This window comes from Phyllopteryx taeniolatus, chromosome 2, assembly GCF_024500385.1.
Source record: "Phyllopteryx taeniolatus isolate TA_2022b chromosome 2, UOR_Ptae_1.2, whole genome shotgun sequence".
Taxonomy (NCBI): domain Eukaryota; kingdom Metazoa; phylum Chordata; class Actinopteri; order Syngnathiformes; family Syngnathidae; genus Phyllopteryx; species Phyllopteryx taeniolatus.
In genome coordinates, this window is record NC_084503.1 from 36,488,821 (window position 1) to 36,512,986 (window position 24,166).

Genomic DNA, 24,166 nt, shown 5'->3' on the forward strand with positions numbered 1-24,166 from the left:
AACAATATCTCCTCATTTTACTCACATATATGCATAACAATTCCATTGAGCGACACCTCAGATGCGCACGAACTCAAACGGTAAAATCCATGACCCTTTAAATTAGATTAAAGATTGATATTGCTGGATTAAAAAAAAGCATGACTGACACCTGCCATGTAAACTTGCATTTGATTGTGATTACCCCCCCCCCCCCCCCCCCCCCCACCCCTGTGCGCATTTGGCCACGAGTGGCTCAAGAAGTCAGTGTCCGTGTCGCGCAGTGGGTTGACAGGGGAAAATGGGAGCTAACGAGCTTGTCAGATGTCCTGACAAGACAAATGGGAGCTCGTCACTCAACGCGCTTTAATAACGTTTAATGGAAGCGTATTGAGCCTTTCGGAAAATAAAAGTGTTACACACACTGGGGTCTGCTTAATTGCGCACGGCGAGGTCAATTGCGCGTCAGCTAAAGGGCGTCGGCCTGTGCCCATGCACCGGCACGATCACCGAACCTTAATCTGGATTGCAAATAATATAAGAAAATATACTTCGTAATCCCTTATGCCGGTTTACAAATTGAAAATCTAAATTTGTCAAATGAAAAAGGATGAAAGAAAAAAGTTTTCTATAACGAAGGACTTTTCATGCATGTAATTTCAAGCAAATGTGCCGATGGACAGGTGAACTATTTCAAATTTGTTTTAACCGCCCCAAAAGTGAAAAGAAATCATATTTGACATAAGCCATGTTGTTTGAGAACAAGTTATGTGACAATATTTCTATTTTTGAGGTGCCTTACTCCTCGTGATATCATTTCAATATGTGGGACTGGAACCCAAAACGACACTTCATTAAGAACACTCGTCCAATCAAATGATAACAATACAGGCGAGACATTCGTGTTTATATTGCGGTTGTAATCGTGCAGTGACACTGCACTGCGTCAGAGCTGTTTCTAGACTCATAAGGTAACTAAAGTATTGGAAATAATCAGTATGATGTAGTTTTACAGTTGCTCCACCGCGTGAAGAAAATATTGTACAGTAATATAAAAATCCAGTGTCAATCCAAACCGAGCGTTCTTGGAAAACGCAGGAGTGTTCACATGAATCTCGTTAGATGATGCAGGTGTACCGAATGTTTGGACCCTTTTCGGTGTCTTTTTTTGCCACGTGTAACGCCACCTGCTTGGAGCTCGGTCTGCACGGAGGGGCTTCCCCCTATTACTCGAGCTGGATGACTTGAGTGAATAAAGCTGAGGTTGTTCATTCTTCTGTGTAATTCATGGTGGGCGATATAGCCAACGCGCGGTATGGTTGTGGTCCTGATGCACGATCCCCCGGGCTGAAACCAAACATATTTATAGATCACAATCTGCAAATGCATATTATCGTGCACTTATAACCAATTCGTGTAACGCAAAAGGACATTTAGGAGCGCGGACACTGCAGCAACGGCCTGTTTCCTAATAGATGTTGTGTTGCACACCATGATGGACATTATGATTAAATAAAAGACATGATGGTTCAATTCCACACGATTCAGCAAGCACAGCGAGTGACAGGTGACCAGATGGAATTTTTAAAGATCTCACTTTACTGCCCCCCCTCCCCCTCCTTGATTGGAGGCGGCGTAAAAATAGTCATCATTCCGCTAATGTGCATTACCTGGTCTTGCGCACTTTTTTTTGGCGCACCTGCTGCAGAGGAGCACCACAGAGAAGAGGTATTGTAGGTGATCGTACCATCCGTACATTTTCCTGTGTAAAACTGCAAAAAAAAAAAAAAAAAAAAGTCCAAAGTGAGTCAGAACTGACATTTTAGTGAAGAAAAACTGCAAAAGAAATATGGGCGATGATACTGTCAGCTAGGGAAGTCAATTTCATGCGTACAACTTGAATAAAAACAAAAAGCTATGGGTGAATAAAGAATGAGTCAAGCCAGAAATTTTTTTCAGCATAAAACTATGGGCGAAAAGGATTATTATTATTTTTTTTTTTTGAGAGGACAAACATGTTCGTGCATAAAACTGCAAAAATGGGAGAGTCCGCAGGATGCAGATGTTTTGGGAATGAAACTTTGAAATGAGGGGATAATATGCGTGTCATGTTAAACATAATTTAGAAAAAAAACGTTAGCCAAAACTGGGAAAAGGGGGTTACCGTGGGCCAGGGCAGCCAGCTATATTATCTTCGTACGTAAAACTACAAACAAGTACAAATGATTACGCGCAGGCGGGCTTTAAAAGAATGTGACAACGTGAGCGCACATCTGTTACACGCACGTGGGGGTGGGTGGGGGTGGGGGGGGGGGGGTGACTGGGACTGGGCTGCGTAAAAGCAACACACACTAAATCAGGCAATAACGACGACAAACCGTGTGGAAAATGGACGTACATAGTGCAGCAAGAAATCACTCCTTCCCCCCACCCCCACCCCCCTCTCCCTCACGCTCATTGGATGACAAAGCCTATGGTGAAGTAAATATCTTGAGGATAATTGAACTGATTGTTAGTTGCAAGTTTCTATGTCTTGAATATAAAAGACGAGTGCGCATTCGCGGTGTCTCCCAGTCCTATTTGGCCACAATCGCATCCATAATGTGCCCGATCCTGACTCGCAAAGACGCATTTCTGCAAGGCTCGTCACGATGCATTATTGCGTTTCACGTCACATGGTTGTGTCTGGATAAATAGATGCTGCGGTGCCGACATTATAGTCGTTAAACGTAAAATAAGTTTGACCTCTTTAAAAAAACAACAACGGGGATCTCAAGGGAAATGGGTCTGAGGTTGGGTGAACCTCACAGAAATGGATGTTTGGTTACATGGTGCAGCACCGATGTACACCTCGAGCTTATTATGGAGGACTTCTCTTGAGAAGATACATTTCCAGGTCATTGCGTCACTATTGATCGGCGCCCATGCTGAGCACACACCCAGCCTACACAGTGTAAAGCCTACAGCGCGCGCGCACACTACAAATACTTCTAAATCGAATCACAAACGAACCTTAATTAGACAAGCAATTGCCGTCGTAATTAACAGCTTCCTTTTTTGTGTGTGTGACGCTGCGCTTTGATATAACGCACACAGGCAGGCAGCATCATTCGGATAAAGTCTTTATTATGATTGCTGGAAACCCATCTGGTAATGGTCTTGCCCGGGACCTCCTCCCCCCTAATCAAGGTTTTAATTAAAGATGGTTGAGGGCCACGGAGAACATGAAGGCCAGTAATTAAGACTAACATTGGAGCCAACAGATGCAGCGCGTCTCTTCTGTATGTGCTGGTGCAGAACAGAGAGACCCCCCCGCCCCCCATGCACAAACCGAAGCGTTCATGCATATAGGAATATTCAATAGGCATGCTGTGAAAATGCATTATGGGTAACTTTAGAATGGTCAGAAGTGGAAGTCAATTCCTATAGTATTAGGGCCACATTGTAAATTTGAAAAATTCTGAGCGGAATTAAAAAAAAAAAAAAAATAATAATAAATCGTAAGAAAGTCGTCACGTTACAAGAATAAAGTTGCAACGTATGTGGAAAAATACGTAATTATGAGCGGGACAATGGCATAAGAAAGAGAATAAAGTCGTAATGGCACAAGAATAAAGTTGTATTTTTCGTGGACAAAGTTCTATATGTTGAAAGAATAAAGTTTACAGTGGTAATATTGCAACTTTGTCCGCGTAACATGAATTGATTATCGTAAATTTGTGATTTTTTTTTTTTTAACATTACAACTTTAGCCACATAAAAATACAAATATATCCTTGAAAGAATTACGACTGTCTCGTATTACCACTTTGTCCTCATATTTCGACAATCCTCGATAATTTTAAATACCTTTTTTTTCAGGGAACATCGCGACTTGATTATCGTAACTTTACTCTTTTTTTTGTCCAATGTAACATTACAACTTAAGCCACATAAAAAAAATATATCCTCATAAGAATTACGACTGTCTCGCATTAGCGCTTTGTCCTCATATTTCGACTATCCTTGATAATCCTAACTTTTTTTCGCTTTTTAACATCACAATTTATCGTAACTTCACGACATTTCTATTACAACTTTAGCCACATAAAAATACAAATATATCCTTTTAAGAATTACGACTGTCTCGTAAGATTACGACTTCATGCTCAACAATTACGACTTTTGCCTTTTTAAATTACGATGTAATCCATGTGGAATTATGTTTTCAAACCGCAACTTTTTACTTTTTATTTTTATTAAGGTGTAACTTTCTTCAGGTTTGATTATTTCCTCGTTAAATTTTGACAATATCCTAGAGGACACTCTTCTCCTTCAACTGGAACTTTCAAATTCACGTGATGGTTGTGACTTGATTCTGTCTGTTCGTTTTATTCAAACTTTGACTTTTCAGTGTGACCCTAATCCTCCTCCGTAAATTCCAGACGTTGATGGTGCTGCCAGGTTCAAGTTCAATACTTAACCCTTCATTTACAATCTCGAGCACATTTGTCTTAAGTGTGAGGGAGTGGATCTAGTGTATAGATGTTTGTTTTCATATTTCTCTGACGTGTATTGATTTTGGGACAGCTGTTGGGGGTGGGGTGGGGGGGTTTATCGCATGAAAGGGTCTCGGTCACCATGGATTAGTCTGATTCCTGCGCACTGGTCAGACTATTATGGGTGAAAAAAATTGTACGCATATATACATTTAGTTGGTGAGCCATATTGGGTGTTACAATTGCAGCACAATAATAATAGTAATTAACAAATTGAAACTAACTGCATCTTTGGGGTGATAAATTCACACATATAAAGATGACTTAAAACAGCAGTTGCCTTTTTTATTCATTTTTTTTGTCATACATGTTGCTGGTGTTTACCAAATGAAAAGTACATTGCTGCAATGTGCATTCAACTTATGTAGTGTAACGCATTGAAAACATTGGCCCCTACCAAATACATTGTAACGTTTAGTAATATTTTCTTCAGATGGTTGAGCAGATGGGGGAACGTTTAAGCCAGAAACCCCCGCAAAGTTCCCTTCCTGCTCAGCCACCAAGGAGGTTGCACCTTGGCTTCTTAACATCGACACATCACGAAAAGATGCACCGGGCATATTCACGAGCTGTCACAGACAACCTTATTAAGCCCACAGAAATGGAGGTTGAATGAAATAATGTTGAAACATATTCACTGGTTCCACTGACAATTCATACTAAACAAAATCACTTTGAAATGCTGAGCAAGTGGCTTCCTGTGGCTTTTGTGTTGTATAGTTGTGTTTCAATGCGGAACATAAATTATTGTAACAAAACAAAGGCTATACGTTTACGCATAAAATTTGGAAGCCCGTGTTTGATTAATTAGCAGGTTGCTGGAAGAGCAGAACACTGAAATGACGTACAGTTCTCTACTCATACTTTGCAAAATCACTCAGACTTCAAGGAGAAAGAAGCATTTGTGTGTTCCAAGCACACTGGGCGCCGTGGTTGCGATTTATGGAGCTTTTCTGCCCCCTAGCGGCCAACCAAAGCTTTCATGATCGCGAGAAGAACAATGACCTTACATTGTTTGTCTGTATTGACCAATAGAGAACCCACTGTCTGGCGTTAAATTATGACAATAACTATATTGTTAGGGTGAATGTTTTTATTAGTTGGTGACAAGTTTTGATCATGTTATTCAATACATGCACCTACAATCCTTATTTTACAAAGGGGCAGTGGAAATTAGAAATTGTAAGAAAAACAAGACCAGAAAAGTGTCTTAATAACAAAAGATTGACCAGTTTAGTGACAAGGCTATGTAAGAGTTAAACATACTTTATAATTAGAAATTGGATAGATTGGGTTTGAGTAACAATGAGCAAATTAGCTGCCCTTATGCTTGAAATGTCTCTTGAACATCAGGTGACTAAGCTTAAAGTGATTATATTTATGTGAGGTGTGGTATCAATGGAGAAAAGGAGTTCATGTTGCAGGCAGAATGTATTCAAAGTTTTAATAGGGCACTTTGAGCTTTGTACTTAATGCATAAATATGAATGAGTGGTGTATAACATACACGTATTAATATATTTATTGGCTAATAAATACATGAGATTTCCCTAGGTTTGAGTGAATTATAATAATTTTGAGCCAAACAAGAACCTCTCATAACTAAAAAAAACACCCACTTGTGTCAAGTTTTCATCCACCGGCAAGACACATGAATCACCACTCTCATCATCCATTGAATAATAAAGTCATTTTGGAATACATTTATGCAAAATCATTATTAATAATACATGACTGCTGTCTTTAGAAATGCGTGTGTGTTTGGGATATGAAAAAAAAATCTCAAAGTTGTGTCTGTTAATTACACAGACGTCTGACTGGATTTAAACAGTATACAGTATAATTATTATAGTTTAACTGATTCGGAAGTTGGCTCAAATTCTTTAAAGATAGTTTAAAAAAAAAATCAATTTGCTTAATAATGAGACAAGGCTGACTAACTTACCTTACAGGGGCACTGTCCTTCAAATGGTTCTGCTAGTGGTTCCGCTGATACACAAGGGGAATCCGGCCATTAACTTTAATGCTAAAAGAATGAGTCTTAATTTTCCATCTGGTTGCATAGGGAGAAATGTCACACTGGTTGGACCAAAATTATTGTTTTAATTATTACAGGAGCAAAGTGACGGGTGATGAATGGTACAATTTAGCCCTGATATGGTCTAGCCTCAGCTTTATATTTTAGTGGAACTACAATATAATTGGATGAAATGATCAACATATGAAATAAAATTCAATGTTATGGTTCAAAATAGCCTTTAAGTGTCCTGCAATCACCCTTTGCAGTATTGTGTATTGTAATTTTTACCCTCGCTCACCTCTTCGACTGGCATTTACTTGTCAATTTCTGCCATTAAGTGCAGCCTTTAAGTGCAGTGTTTTTATCTACACCTAAGATAGCGACAGACCGAGACAATTTAACAGGCAATTTAACTGACCGTGTGTTAGTGAAGCTGTCTGAGTCCTGCGCTCTGCCAGTACGCCATGGCATGATGGATGTAGGCAGTCTGGGCTACGTGAAAAAATACACAAGACACATTCACAATGATCCTGAACACATGAGATACACAGTGATACACAGACACGCTGGCCTGCCATATTTCCCCAATACAAACACATATGGGCCCATCAACAGCCAAACCCCTTTTCCATTAAGTCAACATCTTGTGCTGGCGGTTGGAACAGAGCGGGGCTGGAGTCAGGTCGTCCAAATCCGTCAGTAAGAGGAGGCAGAGGCGTTTGTCATCCTCCTCTCTGGGCACCATCCTCCTGGAAGAGGGAAGGGGCGACAGAGGGTGGTGCAGCCATGTAGCATCTGGCCCTGCTAGCTCCAGCTGCAGAGTGAGAGGGGGGAGAGGAGATGCGTGGCAACCCATGGGAGACGCTCGTTCAGCAGCCAAAACCGCCTCTGCGCCCTGTCTACGGGATGGGGGACAGGAGAATCACATCAGACGGTACACCGTACCAATGTGAGGGGCCTTGTGACAATTTAACACTGACATTTAGCTATCTTATCAATCTATTGATGTGACAATGTCTGATTGTTTATATCCGAGTGGGGAATAAAACCTGCCTTCTGAACAACCAACCAACACAAGTAGAACCTATCGTGTTCAACCTTACTAGGTTGAACACAATATGTCATTACTTAATTTGTTTAGATTTGCAATCCATTTTTTCCCCAATACGGAGATTCAAAAATCCCTTTTTGCCATATTTGTTAAAACTATCTTTATGCCCTCACAGTAGTACTTGAGGAAAATGATCTGTGAGCTACAAAAATAATAATAATAATAATCAACCCTCTCTGGCCCCATCTTGAGCCTCTATTTTATTGGAAGGAAACCATGACAGCATGACTGATGATGTTACGATATAATTTGTTGTGCACTCAAAGGCACACTCATAGAGGGCACAGCCCCGCGGCCTTGCGTTACCTTGGGTATCAGGAGCTTTGCTAAAACTATTGTGGAATAGCCACCTCTGGGGGGAAAAAAAAAATAAAAAAAAAAAAAATGCAAACAAGGGTACACATAGCAGTTCCCTTTCAGAGGTGGAGAGACCTCAGGGAGCTGAGAGGACTGAGAAGCGATGCAGAATTAGCAACATTTCTGCTCAACAGGTACGTTACCACTTTTTGATTGTTAATTGATTATACGTTCCAAAATATAAAAGTTCAAACTGATAACATTTAGTACAAATAAGCCATACTATCAACGTAGCAGCCATGGCTAACGTCGTTTTGTTTACAGTGCTACTGCAGCTTAGAATTGCTAGAGCTATTTTGTTAAGGCCGAATGTCGAATATTTATCACAATTATGCACTTTCATAATCGCATTCCATTTTCAATGGCCATGTTTGAGAATTGCACTTGTGCATGTTGGTGAGGGGCGTGGCTTAGGTCAGTGACTTGAGCGTGGGAGGGATTAGTGAAGTGAGGCTGCATTCAAGTCTTGCTAGCAGTTTTAACACTCCAAACTACCCCTATAAACTGCCCTACATGAGTGAAAAGTGGTTAAAAAATCTTGATAGTAAACAGGAAAAATGCAAATTGTGTACTCAGCTGTAATTCACCCATTATTATTCCTACACTTAATGTAGCCACATAATACTGAGCAGCCAGGACAGAGATGTGTGTACCATTACTGGTTCAGCCATCCTCAACGCACTTTTCCTTTACCAGCACTCTCCTGTGGTGGTATTACGAAAGAAAAACAAAAATACAGTCACTTGAAATCTGACATGACCTTAGATGCGTATTTTTTCGAAAAGAAATGCCACTCAATAGATTTTATATGAAGTATTAAAAAAACAAATTCTGAGATCTACAAGGATGTATTGTAGCGCAAATGGCTCTAAACCAAGAGTGAGGTGCTCAACATGAAACAGAACATAGAAAATGGTGTAAGGAAAAGAAAGAAATCCAGTGGATGACAATGTTGGAGCGGAGGGAAATGTCACCCAAATATTGACCCATAAATCACAGGTCACAGTGACGACACACAAAGCCCTGGAGACAGAATCTAGCATCAGAACGCAAATGATGATAAGCCAGCAGCAGACATTTAGCACCAGACTCCGTAGCCTCGGAGGTCAGCTTGTCACAGGATCTAAGCCTGATTCAGAGCCTGGGGTGCGGCGTTTAGTATTAGCACTTAATGTCCTAGCAAATCCGAGGGCTTGTTCTCGGGCGATGTAGTCCCACTGATTGAGAGAAGAGATCAAACTGGATGTTTTGAGGGGAGAGATGAGAAGTTCACAGAGGGCCAACACATGCGTTGTTCCTACTGTGAAGTGTGACCTTTAGGGAGGGAAGATCTTGGGGGCTGAGTAGCCCCTTGCTCACTCATTTGTCCTCTGGGATTAATTAACCTCATTCTCCCAATCGGCCTCTGGGATTTGCATTTCAGATTGGATGAAGTCCTGCGGGGGCCTTCATGCTCTCCCACTCTGATCACAACCAGGTGTAAGCATTTAAAAACACATTTAGCATTGTATTTTGCAGCTTTGCTGACCATGACTACCAGTCCAGGATAACAAGGTTGCTAATGATGTAATGTGCCAACATTTTTAATAAGATTTAGCAACTTGATGCCAAACCTAGGTGAGTGGTACAATTCCGTACCTTTTCTCCAGATTCTACGATACATGCTACACGGACCTTTTTAAAGACATTATTATGGTTAGTCGGACAAGCAAATTAAATTAGCGACACAGAACACAAGCATCTGTTTGATGTCAGTAATGATATGTCAAGGGGGACTACTGTGCACCATTGTTCGGTTCTTCTATAGATGCATGCACGTCCTTACAATGTGGTAAATGTCATATTCCCAAAAGATACAACACAAATTCACCATTCTTTCTGAAAACCGGAACATTAATGTCAATCACCGCGGCAGAACGCCAGAGGCTGCCAGCTCACACGACAAGCGCCGGTCCCTGCAGTCTCGTCACGGCCGTCCCCAGACAGTCCACCGCAACAGCTCCAGCTAATCTTCTTTTCATGGTCTTCATTACGACCTGTCAGGACATAAATTGACAGTAAATGGCCACGTTTATTAACACGGCACTAAAACAGCATCCTTAACTGCTCTGGCCCCTCGTGCAAATGTTAGCGTAATACACTGACCAGGGGAATCAATTAAGAGGAGACATGAAATACTGCCCACACACACAAACACACACGTCATGACAAACGGGGGCCTCACAATGACAATTCCACCTTAATACACCTCCTCAAACATTATGTCCGTTGTTGATGACCTCCTTTGAAGACCTATTCAGACAGACCCTTGCTCGTCACATATTTGCAGCGTGAGTAACGACGGCGAGAGCCACGCTTCACGGAGCACTGCATCGACACACTGCCTTGAGTCTGAGGTTTGGCATGGACTTCACCATATAACACAGTAATTACTAGATCAAATCTCCACAAATTGAGCCAACGCTGTTCTGTGATCCCTCCTATACTAATCAGCACACTGAGGTATGGCCGTGCGACTATAAATTGCTGACTTAATTAAAACCAGGACCCCTCTGTCATCTAATTACAGGGAGAAAAGGTTATTGCTTCAATGCAATTTTCCAAATATGATTCCCTCACAGTTATTAAAGGCCTGGGTGTCATTTATTGTTTTAGATTTTTCAATATGGAAATGGCCCCAGTGACAGACGTAATGACTCGGGGAAAACGCTTCATCTCGATAGCGGCCTGGCACGGCCATTTGTCTGAGATAAGTGGAGCGAACAGGAACTGGGGGAAATGCCACGGGAGGCATCCCATGATTGCCTCCACTTTACAGTTGTCATTAAACAGAGCAAAGGTTTCTTTTCTCCTCTGTGGCAGCAATGAGAAGTTTATTAATCTATCCAGAATAGTGCGGGTGGTGAGTTATTAGAACTATGAAAAGTCCCAAACGGCGAGGGGGAGGCAAATGGTGGAGGGGTAATTGTGTGATGAGAGACATATATTCGCTGTTATTGTTCAGTCAGATAAACATTCTTTGGCTGACCCCCAAAACTGCAGGAAGACAAATGCATCGTTCTTCGGATGCATTTGCACTGCCAATTTATTTTTAAAGAAGGCTGAAAAACAAAACAAATGGTAAGTACACTGCCTAAACAAAATAAAGCACACAGATCAAATGTAGTTGTTGCAAATAAGAGTTTGCAATTAAAGGCACAGTAAGTACAGTGGAACATCTAAATTGAATGCCCGTGACCTGAGGTTGTGCAATTCAGAATTGGATTAAAAGTTTTGACTGATAACTCACAAAAACCCAGCGGTTGAACTGTTTGCGATACATCAGCAAATATCGAGATTTCAACATATACAGTGGAGACAGCTCAGTAAACACCTTAAGAGTTTGATGACACAACAGAAGGCTAACAAAGAGTGTCAAAGAGGAGAACTATATTATGACATCCATCCATTTTCTATACAGCTTATCCTGTTCAGGGTCTCGGAAAAGATAGGACCTATGCCATCTGACTTGAGGCAAAATGCGACTACAACCAAAAACTGGTCGCCAGCCAATCACAGGGCACATATAGAGACATATAGACCTTTTACACTGTCATTCTGAGTGGGAATTGAATCCATGCTGCCTGAACTGAAATCAGGCAAGTGAACCAATACAACATCGTTGTAGAACCATAGAACCACAAACCGAACTTATTGTAATGTAGGAAAACACTCATCTCTGTCCTGGTTGTTCACTATATCCATCCATCAATCCATTTTCCAAACCGCTTATCCTCACTAGGGTCGCGGGCGTGCTGGAGACTATCCCAACTATGTTCGGGCGAGAGGCGGGGTACACCCTGAACGGGTCGCCAGCCAATCACAGGGCACATAGAAAACAAACAACCATTCGCACTCACATTCACACCTACGGGCAGTTTAGTGTCTTCAGTTAACCTACCATGCATGTTTTTGGGAAGTGGGAGGAAACCGTAGCGCACGGAGAAAACCCATGCAGGCATGGGGAGAACATGCAAACACCACACAGGCGAGGCCGGATTTGAACCCAGGTCCCCAGAACTGTGACACAGATGTGTTAAACAGTCGCCTACCGTGCCGCCGCTCATTATATCGCAAATACAAAACTCATTATAATGGCGGAAAAAGGCAGACTTACACAATGTAGCCTGCTACGGAGAGTTAGCTGTGTTTAGTTATGTGAAGAGACTCACCCTTGAACCAGAAGTAATACAGTATCTGCACATTCTGTCACACGCTAATTTCAATTCAAGGGGTGAAGAAATTATTACTGGGGAAATTATGATTATATTATTATCATCTGAGATACTAAAAACGGTCATATATACACACACACACACACACACACATTTCTCGTTTCATGTGCGTCCCATGTCCTAGACGCACAAAAATGATCAGGGACGCATGAAGCAGGGGAATCTGCGTCCAGTAACTCACGACATTGCTTACCTACGTATGTATGCAAGGCTCGAATTAAGCGGTCTCGCAGCTCACTTTGCGGGTCAAAATTCGCATTTTGCGCATCAAAAAGCATATTGAAAATCAAATATGCAAATCAGGTTTACTGCAGAGACGTTTGCAAAGACAGAAGCAGGCAGTGGCGTATGTGACACAACGCGCTTACGTAACTGATGCGTGGGCGTGGAAGTGAAGTTATTCGGTTGAGGAGTGGGAACACAATGGTTGCCCAAATGCGACGCCGAATTGAGAAGAGAGAAAAAGAAAAAGACAAATGGTGAAAGTGTGGTAGCATTTCAATGTAAAATGCAAGGCAAGCACCCGTTCGTTGTAATATGGACCTTTCTCTCCACAGAGTATGATTACGCTTCACCGGATCCGAGAGACAGAGGTGACATTAACAAAGAGCAAATCAGCGAGCTTAACGTTATTCTACTTTATGCGTTTGTATGTTTGCATGGTTTGTATGTATGCATTTGTGCATACTTTATGTACTGTATAGTATTTTGGTCGATTGAGTGAAACGCCTGAAATTCTCCAATGGGATTATTTATCTATCTAAATATTAAACAAGAGGTGTGTTATTGTAGAAATGACACATGAGCAGTAAATTAAAACACTGGTGTATCATATACTATATCTACGATTTATTTTGACTTCAATCACATAAAGCTCAGTTATGTATGCCGCTGTAATAATTGCATATTCGGATAAAATACCCCAGTGTTTAAACAAACTCTGAAGCTTGTGAAGCGGAAACAATGATTAGTAAATTAGATTAATAGAATCTCCAATGTGTGGTTGTGAGCATGGGCCATGAGAAGGCCAAAACAGAAGTGTACGTCCTGGACACTAATGCTGTGTGTCTCCCACCATAGGGTTTTCTTAATTACATTAACCAAATGCCTTCTGTAGTGTGTGTGTGTCATCTCATGGTTAACTGAACATCCCTGTAGCTGCGCACCCCCTCTCCATGCTTTCCTACAGTGAAATATTCATGTTGAAAGCCACTCTTCTACTTCCTCTCTGCAACATTTTAAAGTTGTTTCAGGCAATGTTACTGTTGTTTGACATCAATGCCAAATTACCAACATGGTTTAAAGTCCATAAAAGGTAACTCCACAGCTGTTTTAACAGATTGGTTTTCTTGTGTTTGGGGCTATAATTAATTATCATGTTCCATATCAATACAAACATTTATATTAATATAGTCTTAGCTGCATGAACTGTATTTTAACGGTTTTTAAATATATATAAAGTCCAAAGTCTAATACATCTGTTCTGTGACATTGGTTGACTTCCAAGTTGTCCATGTTGTTCTAATTTAGAAAGAAATAAAAATGATTTCCTTTCGGAAACATGTAAATAGAATTAATTTGTTCCTACACTGTAAAACATGGTTTTGGAGAGTGGTAAATATATCCACCCATCCATTTTCTGCACCGCTTATCCTCACTAGGGTCGCGGGTGCGCTGGAGCCTATCCCAGCTATCTTCAGGCGAGAGGCGGGGTACACCCTGAACTGGTCGCCAGCCAATCGCAGGCCAAATAGAAACAAACAACCATTCGCGCTCACATTCACACCTATGGGCAATTTAGAGTCTTCAATTAACCTGCCATGCATGTTTTTAGAATGTGGGAGGAAACCGGAGTACCCGGAGAAAAGCCACGCAGGCACGGGGAGAACATGCAGACTCCACACAGGCGGAGCCGAGATTTGAACCCCGGTCCTCAGAACTGTGAGGCAGATGTGCTAAACAGTCGTCTACCTTGCCGCCAATTTACATTAATTACATAAAATTTTACCTACACTACCTATTTGACAACAGTAAAAAGTATTACCAAGAAAAGTTGAGTAAAATCCACCTAAAAGCCATTCGTACTACAATATGCATCACGTGACACATTGATGCCGCACTAATTGGCTGACGTGTCATCGGCTCTTCAGCACAAAATGGCGGGGCATTTTTATAAGAATTATTTGAATTAATAAATGCGTATTGCATAATACAGTGGTCCTCAAAGTGTTGGACAGCTACAAGTAGACTATCACTATTACTACAATGAAAGAGCCCCTGATCTAAATGTGAAATTGCGCATCATGTTACAGTGGGTGAAATGTTTTTTCAATCCAGTACAGTACACGTACTGGTTACACGTAGTTCAATTTAAACTTTTAATTCCAACACATTCGTAATGAATCTTTTAGAACTTTTTGTTTCAAACATTTAAGTATTTGTTACTTCTGTGTGCAATACATTTTGATTGAATCATTTAAGTCGTTTTTTATTTTCCTATATTTAAGTGCAGCATTGATATTCAAACTGCAAAATGTTATAGTGGTTTACTATAATAGCATGTCTGCCTCACAGTTCTGAGGACCCGCGTTCAAATCTGGCCTCACCTGTGTGGCGTTTGCATATTCTTCCTGTGCCTGCGGGGGTTTTCTCCGGGTACTCCGGTTTCTTCCCACATTCTAAAAACATGCATAGTAGGTTAATTGAAGACTCTAAACTGCCCGTGAGTGTGAATGGTTGTTTGTTTGTATGTGCCCTGCAATTGGCTGGCGACCAGTTCAGGGTGTACCCAGCCTCTCACCCATAGTCAGCTGGGATAGACTACAGCACGACCCGCGACCCTAGTGAGGATAAGCGATACAGGAAATGGATGGATGGATGGATGGTTAGGATCACACTTTTTCCTCTTTGTTGTCACTAGTACCCTTCTGTGGTGGAGTTACAAAAAAGCCATAGAAAAAGAAAACAATATTTTAGATGGAAATACTTTAGATGCTTACTGAGCGCTCACAAGATTTGCTGACTATGATGGTTTGAATTAAGTTAGAATATTGAGGCCTTTTCCCCAGAAATCTTTGGCCAAAGTCCAAATTATATGACTTGGGGGGTGTGGGGGGGGGGGGGGGGGGGGGGTGATTAACTTTGAAGGTTCCACTGTACATTGAAAGGATGCCTTTCACAAGAGGGGTTAAAAAAAATAAAATTATTTGTTCATGTCTGATGACACACTGATTTGAATTGACCAGGCAGGACTAATTTAAATACATGAAGTATTCATTAATTGAATAAAGAGCCTAGTTAGCCTCAGGGCCCTTTTATAAACTAGGGTGTACTATTTATGCAAAACAGCAATGTGCCATGTGCTGGCTTATTATGCTAATGTCGAATGGCAAAATACATGTTTCTCCTGCCCACGACCGAGGATTAGGCATGGCAGTGTTAGCAAGTTGTTTGGAGGCTATAGACTCTGCTCTTCCACATTACAGCGTGTTGAGATGTCGATGAGTAATGAGATTCTTCTGCAAGTAGATATGATCACACTCACTGTCCAAGCAAACTTGTTACTTGTTTTTAAATGCTTTTAATCATGTGAAGCACATTGCGTTACCTTCTGTATGCAATGCGCTAAATAAATAAATTTGCTTTGCTTTTCAGACTTACTGAAAACATCACAAAATGAGAGTTAACAAGGGCACTTGAGGTAATGTTCATATACTTGCAGTACCGCTAGCAAGCAGGAAAACTAACGTAAGCGCATCTGCTATTTCACTCTTTTTTTTTATGCGGTCATGCCATAATAATTGTCACACCCAACATCATAAGTGCAGGTGTTTTGCTGCTGTAGGTCCACCGGCTTTTCTTCAATTTCATTGTTCCACTCATACCTCTTTCGCTTCGCCATGGTCCACACGAATAAATGTTGACAACAACGGCAACCAAGGGAGGTGAGGTGTCATTGCAAGATGCAATTCTATTGATCGACATCAAGGTCCTATGTTGCAGGGTTCTCGTTGATATGTCACACAACAAGACATGGCCAAGAAATCAAACAGCGCTAGAGTTTTCATTTTGGCACGGTAGGGCTTCTCCTACACCAAATTGTTGATCGTGGACTATGTCACACTACAAGGAGTTTTGTCATTCCTGACAAAATATGTCGGGCCCGATCTGGAAAATCATTCGCGATAGCAAATCGGCCCAATAACGGGGCTAAAATCTTGACCCATGCTATTATTTCAAATTTAGGTTATGTTAAACCTTATTCGTGTAAGTTTAGTCGCTTCCAGTTGTTGCATTAAAGCAAGATTTGACTATTAAATCAATAAATTTAAATTATTTGGTTATGTTGATAAGTCCTACTATGAGTACCAATGTTACTAAATTTTTCAAAATACCTTTATATCAAAATAGACAACATCATTGGATAGAGTGTTACACAAATACAATGAGCCCTAGTTTGAAAGCATCATATAAGGATTAATGAGTGTATGCCACTTCTTACGTTGAAAATTTGCCAAACCTTTCTGCCCAAAAACCAATGTAAATCATTATGAAACCTGCGACCAAAACCTTCCCTCTTTGGTAGAAAAATGGCAGGATATTTCTTATTAGTTGATGGTATGTTTAAACAGGGTGGAAAATATTACCTTACGCAAAACAACTATAAAATGCGATTTTGGCGGGCCTCTGCTAAATTAACGTACCCTTTAAAAATGTAAATTTAAATTAAAAAAAGGAAAGAAAATGGCAGCCGTTTTTCTGGATTGCATAACATACCTACTATGAACCATTTTTGTACATTAGTGCCCATGTGATACCTCCACTAGTACTAAACAATGCAGTTAATTGAAAGGCCTCTCAACTGAGTCGAAAACACAAGGCTTGAATAAAATATGAGCAAAACAATTTGGGGACTCAGACGTTTGTTAAACAAGCTAGCAGGTCCATGCCTGAACACGGTGAGGAAATAGGGCATTAAACAATGTTTAACCGACACACGCACATACCGTAACTTTGACACATTAAGCACGGCCACGTTCACATTTTGCTTGTGCAGTCTGACACTGACATCTGAATTATCCAGCGAAAACAAAAACTATTTCTTACTCCGCATTACTCAACAAGCTGCCACAGCCATTTCGGCTCCAGCTAGCTTGCAACGTGGCGCCGAAACTCCACTCGCGTACCTCTGACCAATAGCGTGCGTGGATACAAAGCTGCGTGGCGAGCACCTCTAAAAGCTACGCTCTGATTGGCTAGTTAGGAGTACCCCGGAAGTTACTGCCCGTTTTTTTTTTTTTTTGGTCCCTTCCACAAGCGAACTGGGTTGTGTCACATACTTTAAATTTACAGCCACACATACTTTGCTGATCGGTCGCCTCCGGGCTTTGTGTGCCAAAAAAAAAGACAATTTAGGAGCACAGCGGAGTGGCTAAGTTCGAGTGGCCTGCTTAAATACAAAAGCCCGTATTCGGTTCTGGGTGATGGATGTGTTCGGCTTGGTGTGCGCGCTGCTGCTGTTGTCGTGGACCACCGCGGCCCACGGGAAGCCCACTGCGAGGAAAGAGCGAGTCATTCACGAAACCAACCTAAACGAGCGAACTCAAGACGACAACGACAGCTTCCAGTACGACCACGAGGCCTTCCTGGGCAAGGAGGAGGCCAGGACGTTCGACCAGCTCACCCCGGAGGAGAGCAAGGACAGGCTCGGGTGAGTCCCGTTACACAACGTGGAGCGCCGTGTGTGTGAGAGTGTTTTTGTTTGTTGTTGTTGTTAATCACACACACTCACTCAACTTCACTCCCCTTGAACAAGTGTGTTGCGTGTAACTGTTCATTAATATTTACCAACAAAGCGCGAGTGCACAAGCAATACGTGCGAATGAGAAAACTGTGCTTTATTATCGTGCCGCCGGCGTATTCCCACGCACCTAATGACGTGATTTGAATTATGAATAATCGTTAAAGAAGCATTCTTGTTGACGATGACGTTTGGAGTACCGTTGTCTGTCACAACTTGGGCAGTCACACACATGCCATGCTTTCTTCATGAAAAAGCATGAAATTGTTTTCTATTGATCCTTTGTTGGCTCCTACGTGGCTAAAGGGGGGCTCCTTGTGAGAGTGGGAGGACCCACTGGTACATCACAACGTGGCAACTGGAGTCTAAGAATACTTTGCTTAATTTGGTTTGCTGCCCCTCCCACTCCAACAATCCTACTGAAGCCCAGTCTCCTCTCATGGTGTAAAATACAGATAACAACTTGACTGATTTAATAGTTTTGAAATGCATGACATTTTAAGAATATACAGACTTTGTGCACATTTACGTGCAGCATTCCTTTTGTGCATGTTGGTGCTGTAAATAAATGGGAGGTTATTGAGAAAACAAATACTCATTTACACAGTTTTCCCAAAACTTGAGCGGTTTTATTTTTTTCCACTCTCAGTGAAAGTTTACTCTAAAACTGACACATACAAGAAAAAAACACACTGGGCAGCAACACATACAAACAGAGCATACAACAATACTCACAGGCATTCTCTTTGCTCAGTGGGAACAGTGACTTGCTGGAGTTTAGTTGTCGGAGCATCCCTGCCACTTCTCCTCGCGCTTCTTCTACTACGCTGCATCTCTTCCAATAGACTTCAGGGCTGTGCGGCATATTGCGCAACATAGTACTACACTGAATGCACGTGAATTCAGACTCGCCGTTAAAAAAAAAAAAAAGTTTGCTTAAAAATCGGCAATATAGCCGGGGGTGTGAAAGACGAGTTGTGATATAGTGGGGTTTTACTGTTTCCCAATTGGAGCAAGCAATCTAGAACATACTTTGTTTGACCTTACATTTTCTTGTTCATGATATCCCTAGGTAGCTCATAAATTGATTGGAGGTGGTATAACCCTAAGTCACAAATTGATGAAGTTTAAAAATGATTTTCTTTTGGCTTTCTCCTTCTAGTAAAATAGTGGAGCGGATCGACAGCGACGCCAATGGCCTCATTACCACCGATGAGCTCAAAGCGTGGATCAAACGCGTCCAGAAGCGTTATGTTTATGAGAACGTAGCGAAGGTTTGGGCAGATTATGACCTGAACAAAGACGACAAGATCTCATGGGAAGAATACAAGCAGGCCACCTATGGATACTACCTCGGTAGGAAAAAAAATTCTTGGGATCTAACTATAATTGGGGCCTGAGCACCAGGCAGTTCCTTTATTATTCTGACTGACCTCAATATGCATAAAAAGTCCCACATTTTTGCAGTCACATGTATCCTGGTGTATTTTAGGGGTCACAAAGATGACCACCTAAGTCCCACTCTGTCTGCCCCTTGATACCTTTTAAAAATATTAGCCTCTGGCACCTGTTTGATGAATTAACTGGAATTTGGGTAGACATGTCTATCATAACAGCATGCACTAAAAAGTCTCAAGGACCCAAGCCAAATTTGAGGCATCTCAAGCGGGCTTACAGGCAGATGGGTGATGTTAAATCCCCAAGCTGTTTTGCCTATGCCATCTAATGTGTGCGTCAAAGTTGATGAAAATGATCATTTTGGGAACTCGCCATGAAAAAGGTAGTGCAAAGACCCGTTCATCTTGGCTTACCGCTTTAATTGTAACTGTCTTCGTATCCTCAGCCAATCCAGATGAGTTTGACGACACGACTGACCAGTTCAGCTTCAAAAAGATGCTTCCCCGTGATGAGCGGAGGTTCAAAACAGCTGATCTGGACAGGGACCAGGCGGCTGACAGAGAAGAGTTCACAGCCTTCCTACACCCTGAGGAGTTTGACCATATGAAGGACATTGTGGTACAGGTGAGCCTTCTACCAGCAAATTGTTAGAGAGAGCCACGTGCTGGTTTCAGAAAATACATTTCATTTTACAACTACTGACCTCTACTACTGAAATACAGTGGTATATATTTATAATTTATTCCTATAAGTTAAGAAAACGATTTTGTTTAGACCATAATTTTATACATTGTCACTGACATGTTTTAGCGTGCGCAAAGCATTCTGGGAATGCTGACGTAGAATGGCTGTTGTAAAATTATGTTGCAGCTCTCTGCGGAGCTAAGCTAGCCACTTGCGAACAACTTATCGTCAGCGAAAAGAATAAAAAATGCCATAGTGCGCCGCTTTTGGATGCAATATCCAATCAGGACGGAATACCAAAAAGGAGGTAAGCATTTATAGCTTTATTTATAGCCATTGCAATCGGAGTTCACTTTAAGTCTGCCCTCCAAATGATAGTTTGTCTATTTTTTTGGAGCGGGTCCAGAGGGATGTACTGGTTGTCCCATTTAACACTCGATCTTTAAATATGAATTTGGTCTCACGGAGCAGTTGCGTGGGAAATGTTTCGCAGTAAGGCACTATGCTGCCGTGTTCATAAAATTTGTACTACCCATTTCACAGAGTTAATTATTAAAAGCCTCATTTTTATGGTGTCACTGAAAGGTACTGAGCAACTGTTCAGCCTTTGGCATCTCTCCGATTAGGCCCGATGTGGTTGAAGCTAATAAGTGGTCAGTTAGTTCCCTTAGTCATGTGGTACAGAGTCCTCTAGTTTAACAGCTTCTTTCACACGATGCAACACAAGACACTTTCAAGAAGGTTTGATTGCAAGCTAGCTGCCGTCATACACTGTAGAGTTCAGTTTCAATGTATAGCTTCACAAATGTTCTACCTAATGGGAAGAGACCTTCTAAATCATTTAACCTTGAAATGATCAGGCAGAGCATTTTTGTGAATTTTAAAGATGTACTATCTTGGATTTTGAGTTGAGTTTAAAAAAAAAATAAAAATAAAAAATCACTTCATGCCACATTATTAACCAAAACATTTTTATATACACTGGTGCCTTGAGATACAAATCGTCGTTTGGCAAATCTTTGCTTTGACTTGCAAGCAGAAATTTGAGATACCAGTGGTGGCAGTGAACTCCACTCAACTCACTTCACAACAAGCCGCAGTTTGGCAGCTAGTGATCAGTTCTTCAAAAAAGCAGTTTAATCCCACTCCCAGTTGAGGTTTACTGTCAAACTGAAAATTAAACAAAGAGAATTACATATATTTAAAATAACCACATAACTTAACCGACTGTGAGTGCGAATGGTTGTTTGTTTGTATGTGCCCTGCGATTGGCTGGCAACCAGTTAAGGGTGTACCCCGCCTCCTGCCCGATGACAGCTGGGATAGGCTCCAGCACGCCCGCGACCCTAGTGAGGAGAAGCGGCTCAGAAAATGGATGGATGGACATAACTTAACCTAGAAAAAGTCTGCTTAGCGTAATGCTAACAAACAGTGCAAAACGTGAGACAGGCTAACAAATAGCATCTATGTGTTATAAAACTTTAAGCGGCAGACAATATGAAAATACTAGCATGCATATATTCTTTATCCTCTTTGAACAATGACCAATATTAAGGCAGCTTACTGAGTCACAGTAGTTGTGAAAGGTCATTTGTATCTGCATGACTATTACACGGCCCCAGTGACCAAGTTGGGGGAAAAAAGAAAAAAAAAAACACATTCCATGTACATCATCCCCCGTCATGTTTGTAATTATAAACATCAACTCAAACAGTATGTGTTAAAAAAAAAAGATGCATTTGTTTGTTTAGGTTTGATGTTGACATTTCCCACTAAGTTTCTCACAGTCTGTATGTTTGTAGCGTGCTTATGAAATACACTGCACTCAGTGGTGCACTATAGATTTTATTTAGTTTTACTGTGTATTATTTCTCTCACACGCAAACTTTTAAATTTGAGTTTGGAATATTGATGGAGCTTTTTTTATTATTAGTCAGCTGTATTCTACCTGTCCGTAAAATATTCATCAGGGTTCAGAGAGGGCATCTCACCTACAGGAAAATATGCATCCAGTGAGTTTATCGTGTGTGTAGATGAGTGCGTGCGTTGCACCTCAAATGTGTCTGTACTGTGCATGTTGGCATGCGGTTGTTAACTAATGAATGAAAATCTCGCAGTGGACAAAGACATTGAGCAGGGCTTTAAGTGTTTTACTACACACTTCAAATGTGGTGGGGGGGAGGGGGGCTTGGTCCACATCAGCAGAGCTCCTTGAAATTGTAGTGTCAGCCTGCCAGCCCAGCTGTAAAGTGACCCCCGTGTTGAGTTGCACTGCCCAGGGCAACTTGTTTCTGTCTTTTATTAGTCAAAGTGAAACTTCCGGCTGCTGTTGACCCTCGTTAATGACATCACCTCGTTGTGCCAAATGCAGGAAACCCTGGAGGACATTGACAAGAACGGCGATGGACACGTGGACGAGGACGAGTACGTCGGTGAGTTCAAGCAATAAATTTGAACCAAGCAGATTTGTCGTGATAAAATGGAAACAAAAGTACCCGGTATGTTTCATTGCCATTGCCTACCATCATACATTTTAACTAATTGTAATTGTGCTTCTCTGCTTTCAGCCGACATGTTTGCTCACGAGGACGGCGGCCCAGAGCCGGACTGGCTCAGAACCGAGAGGGATCAGTTCTCTGACTTCAGAGACTTGAACAAAGACGGTAAAATGGACCGGGATGAAATCCGCCAATGGATTATGCCGCAAAACTACGACCATGCCCAGGCTGAGGCGCGACACCTGGTCTACGAGTCTGACCAGGACAAGGTAAGTCCTTTTGTGTTTTGAAGTCATGTTGACACAAAATATGTAGCTAGGGCTACATGAATTTACATTATATTGTTTTATTTATCAGGACCAGATGTTGACTAAAGAAGAGATCCTGGAGAACTGGAACATGTTTGTAGGAAGTCAGGCCACCAACTACGGAGAGGACCTCACCCGGAATCATGATGAGCTTTGAGTTTCACTTTAACCTCACCTGTGTGTGTGTGTGTGTTTGTGTGTGTGTGTGTGTGTGTGTGTAAGTAAGTAAGTAAGTAAGTAAGTAAGTAAGTAAGTAAGTAAGTAAGTAAGTAAGTAAGTAAGAGGTTGAATTGATTTGTTGTATGACAGGAGTCTTGTTTGACCAGCTCTCCATGTTGGAATGTTGGTTTAAGAACCGTTACTGCAGATAACGAACAAGTTGGAGGATTTGTTGATCTGTCGGTCCTACCACTAACACTTAAAGGTCAAAGTGTTTCAACGTATTGTTCTGTTTCTGATATTCAGGAGCAGAAAGATGTTCTTCCCATCGGCGGTGCCTTCCGCCACCATGTTGGCTTTGCTTCCTTACAACTGTTCATTGAATGCAGCGCTTTATGGGTAACTTTTTGATAACATTAATGTGAAGCTGCAGATCAAAGAACTGAACTTTTATTTATTTACTTTTTTATCTCTTATTTTATCTGGTCAGGCATTAAAAAAAAAAGTTTTTAGTGTTTCTTTAACTCTTTCTCTGACATGAAGTTAAGACAGTGACGTTTTAACCGCAGTGTCTTTGCGCAAAATATCTTTTTAGTTTAGACAGTGAAAGGCTTTAAGTGTTTCAAAAATAGTTTTTAAGTGTATTTGTTTATTTGTCTGAAGGGGCCCAAATATCTCCCCTCCCCCCCTCCCCACACACTTTTATTGTTTGTGTTTCATTGTTTCCATACACCACCTTTACTGGCCCATTGTTAAGGAGTGGAAAGCATTAACAGTCTTGTTTTTCCACATTGAAAAAAAAAGCTAAATTGTGTACAAATAAATAAACAAAAAAAGAGTATCCTTTAGGTCTCCATTGATTCTCTCCTCCGGGGGCTGACTTATAAATTGTTATAATATCACTATAATATATATATATTTTTATAATTTACCATAGGAAATAGTGAGCTGATGTCTTTAGAGATGAGATAATGCTGTCTTCATCCAGTTGATAATTTAGTTTTTTGGGGGGCATTCAACTATGGCAGTGTCTACTGTACA

The 24,166-nt window shown here is 41.2% G+C and overlaps 2 protein-coding genes across 22 annotated transcripts; one reads left to right on the plus strand and one right to left on the minus strand.

The window, feature by feature from the left end:
- Nucleotides 1-204: 204 nt before the first annotated feature.
- Nucleotides 205-17,577, minus strand: LOC133474370 (uncharacterized). 20 transcript variants are annotated; one of them, XR_009787482.1, is made up of 6 exons: nt 17,285-17,495; nt 9,912-10,040; nt 6,955-7,028; nt 6,462-6,569; nt 1,650-1,751; nt 205-1,326 (listed from the first exon to the last, which is right to left on the minus strand). XR_009787482.1 is itself a non-coding variant. In XM_061766017.1 (6 exons), the coding sequence occupies exons 2-6, from the start codon at nt 10,032-10,034 to the stop codon at nt 1,084-1,086; spliced, it is 555 nt and encodes a 184-aa protein (XP_061622001.1). In that variant the 5' UTR covers nt 10,035-10,040; nt 17,385-17,493; the 3' UTR covers nt 205-1,083. The 20 variants fall into 20 exon arrangements, 7 of the variants coding, with proteins under 7 accessions (XP_061622001.1, XP_061621999.1, XP_061622002.1 ...); XR_009787476.1 differs by having other exon boundaries at nt 6,462-6,505; nt 6,955-7,435; nt 9,875-10,040; nt 17,285-17,493; XR_009787483.1 differs by having other exon boundaries at nt 1,650-1,681; nt 6,467-6,505; nt 9,875-10,040; nt 17,285-17,491.
- Nucleotides 17,578-17,599: 22 nt separating this feature from the next.
- Nucleotides 17,600-23,966, plus strand: rcn1 (reticulocalbin 1, EF-hand calcium binding domain). 2 transcript variants are annotated; one of them, XR_009787470.1, is made up of 7 exons: nt 17,600-17,988; nt 19,241-19,434; nt 19,922-20,100; nt 22,532-22,592; nt 22,728-22,927; nt 23,016-23,183; nt 23,228-23,966. XR_009787470.1 is itself a non-coding variant. In XM_061766013.1 (6 exons), the coding sequence occupies exons 1-6, from the start codon at nt 17,762-17,764 to the stop codon at nt 23,121-23,123; spliced, it is 969 nt and encodes a 322-aa protein (XP_061621997.1). In that variant the 5' UTR covers nt 17,601-17,761; the 3' UTR covers nt 23,124-23,966. The 2 variants fall into 2 exon arrangements, 1 of the variants encoding a protein (XP_061621997.1); XM_061766013.1 differs by having other exon boundaries at nt 17,601-17,988; nt 23,016-23,966.
- Nucleotides 23,967-24,166: the final 200 nt, after the last annotated feature.

Coding starts and splice junctions, on each gene's coding strand:
- rcn1 (XM_061766013.1), top strand. CDS start 17,762: ATGGATGTGTTCGGCTTGGTGTGCGCGCTGCTGCTGTTGTCGTGGACC. Junction 17,989..19,240: donor GAGAGCAAGGACAGGCTCGG/GTGAGTCCCGTT, acceptor TTCTCCTTCTAG/TAAAATAGTGGAGCGGATCG. Junction 22,593..22,727: donor GGACGAGGACGAGTACGTCG/GTGAGTTCAAGC, acceptor CTCTGCTTTCAG/CCGACATGTTTGCTCACGAG.
- LOC133474370 (XM_061766014.1), bottom strand. Junction 7,024..9,911: donor GCCTCTGGCGTTCTGCCGCG/GTGATTGACATT, acceptor CACGTAGCCCAG/ACTGCCTACATCCATCATGC. Junction 6,506..6,954: donor GACAGCTTCACTAACACACG/GTCAGTTAAATT, acceptor CTTGTGTATCAG/CGGAACCACTAGCAGAACCA.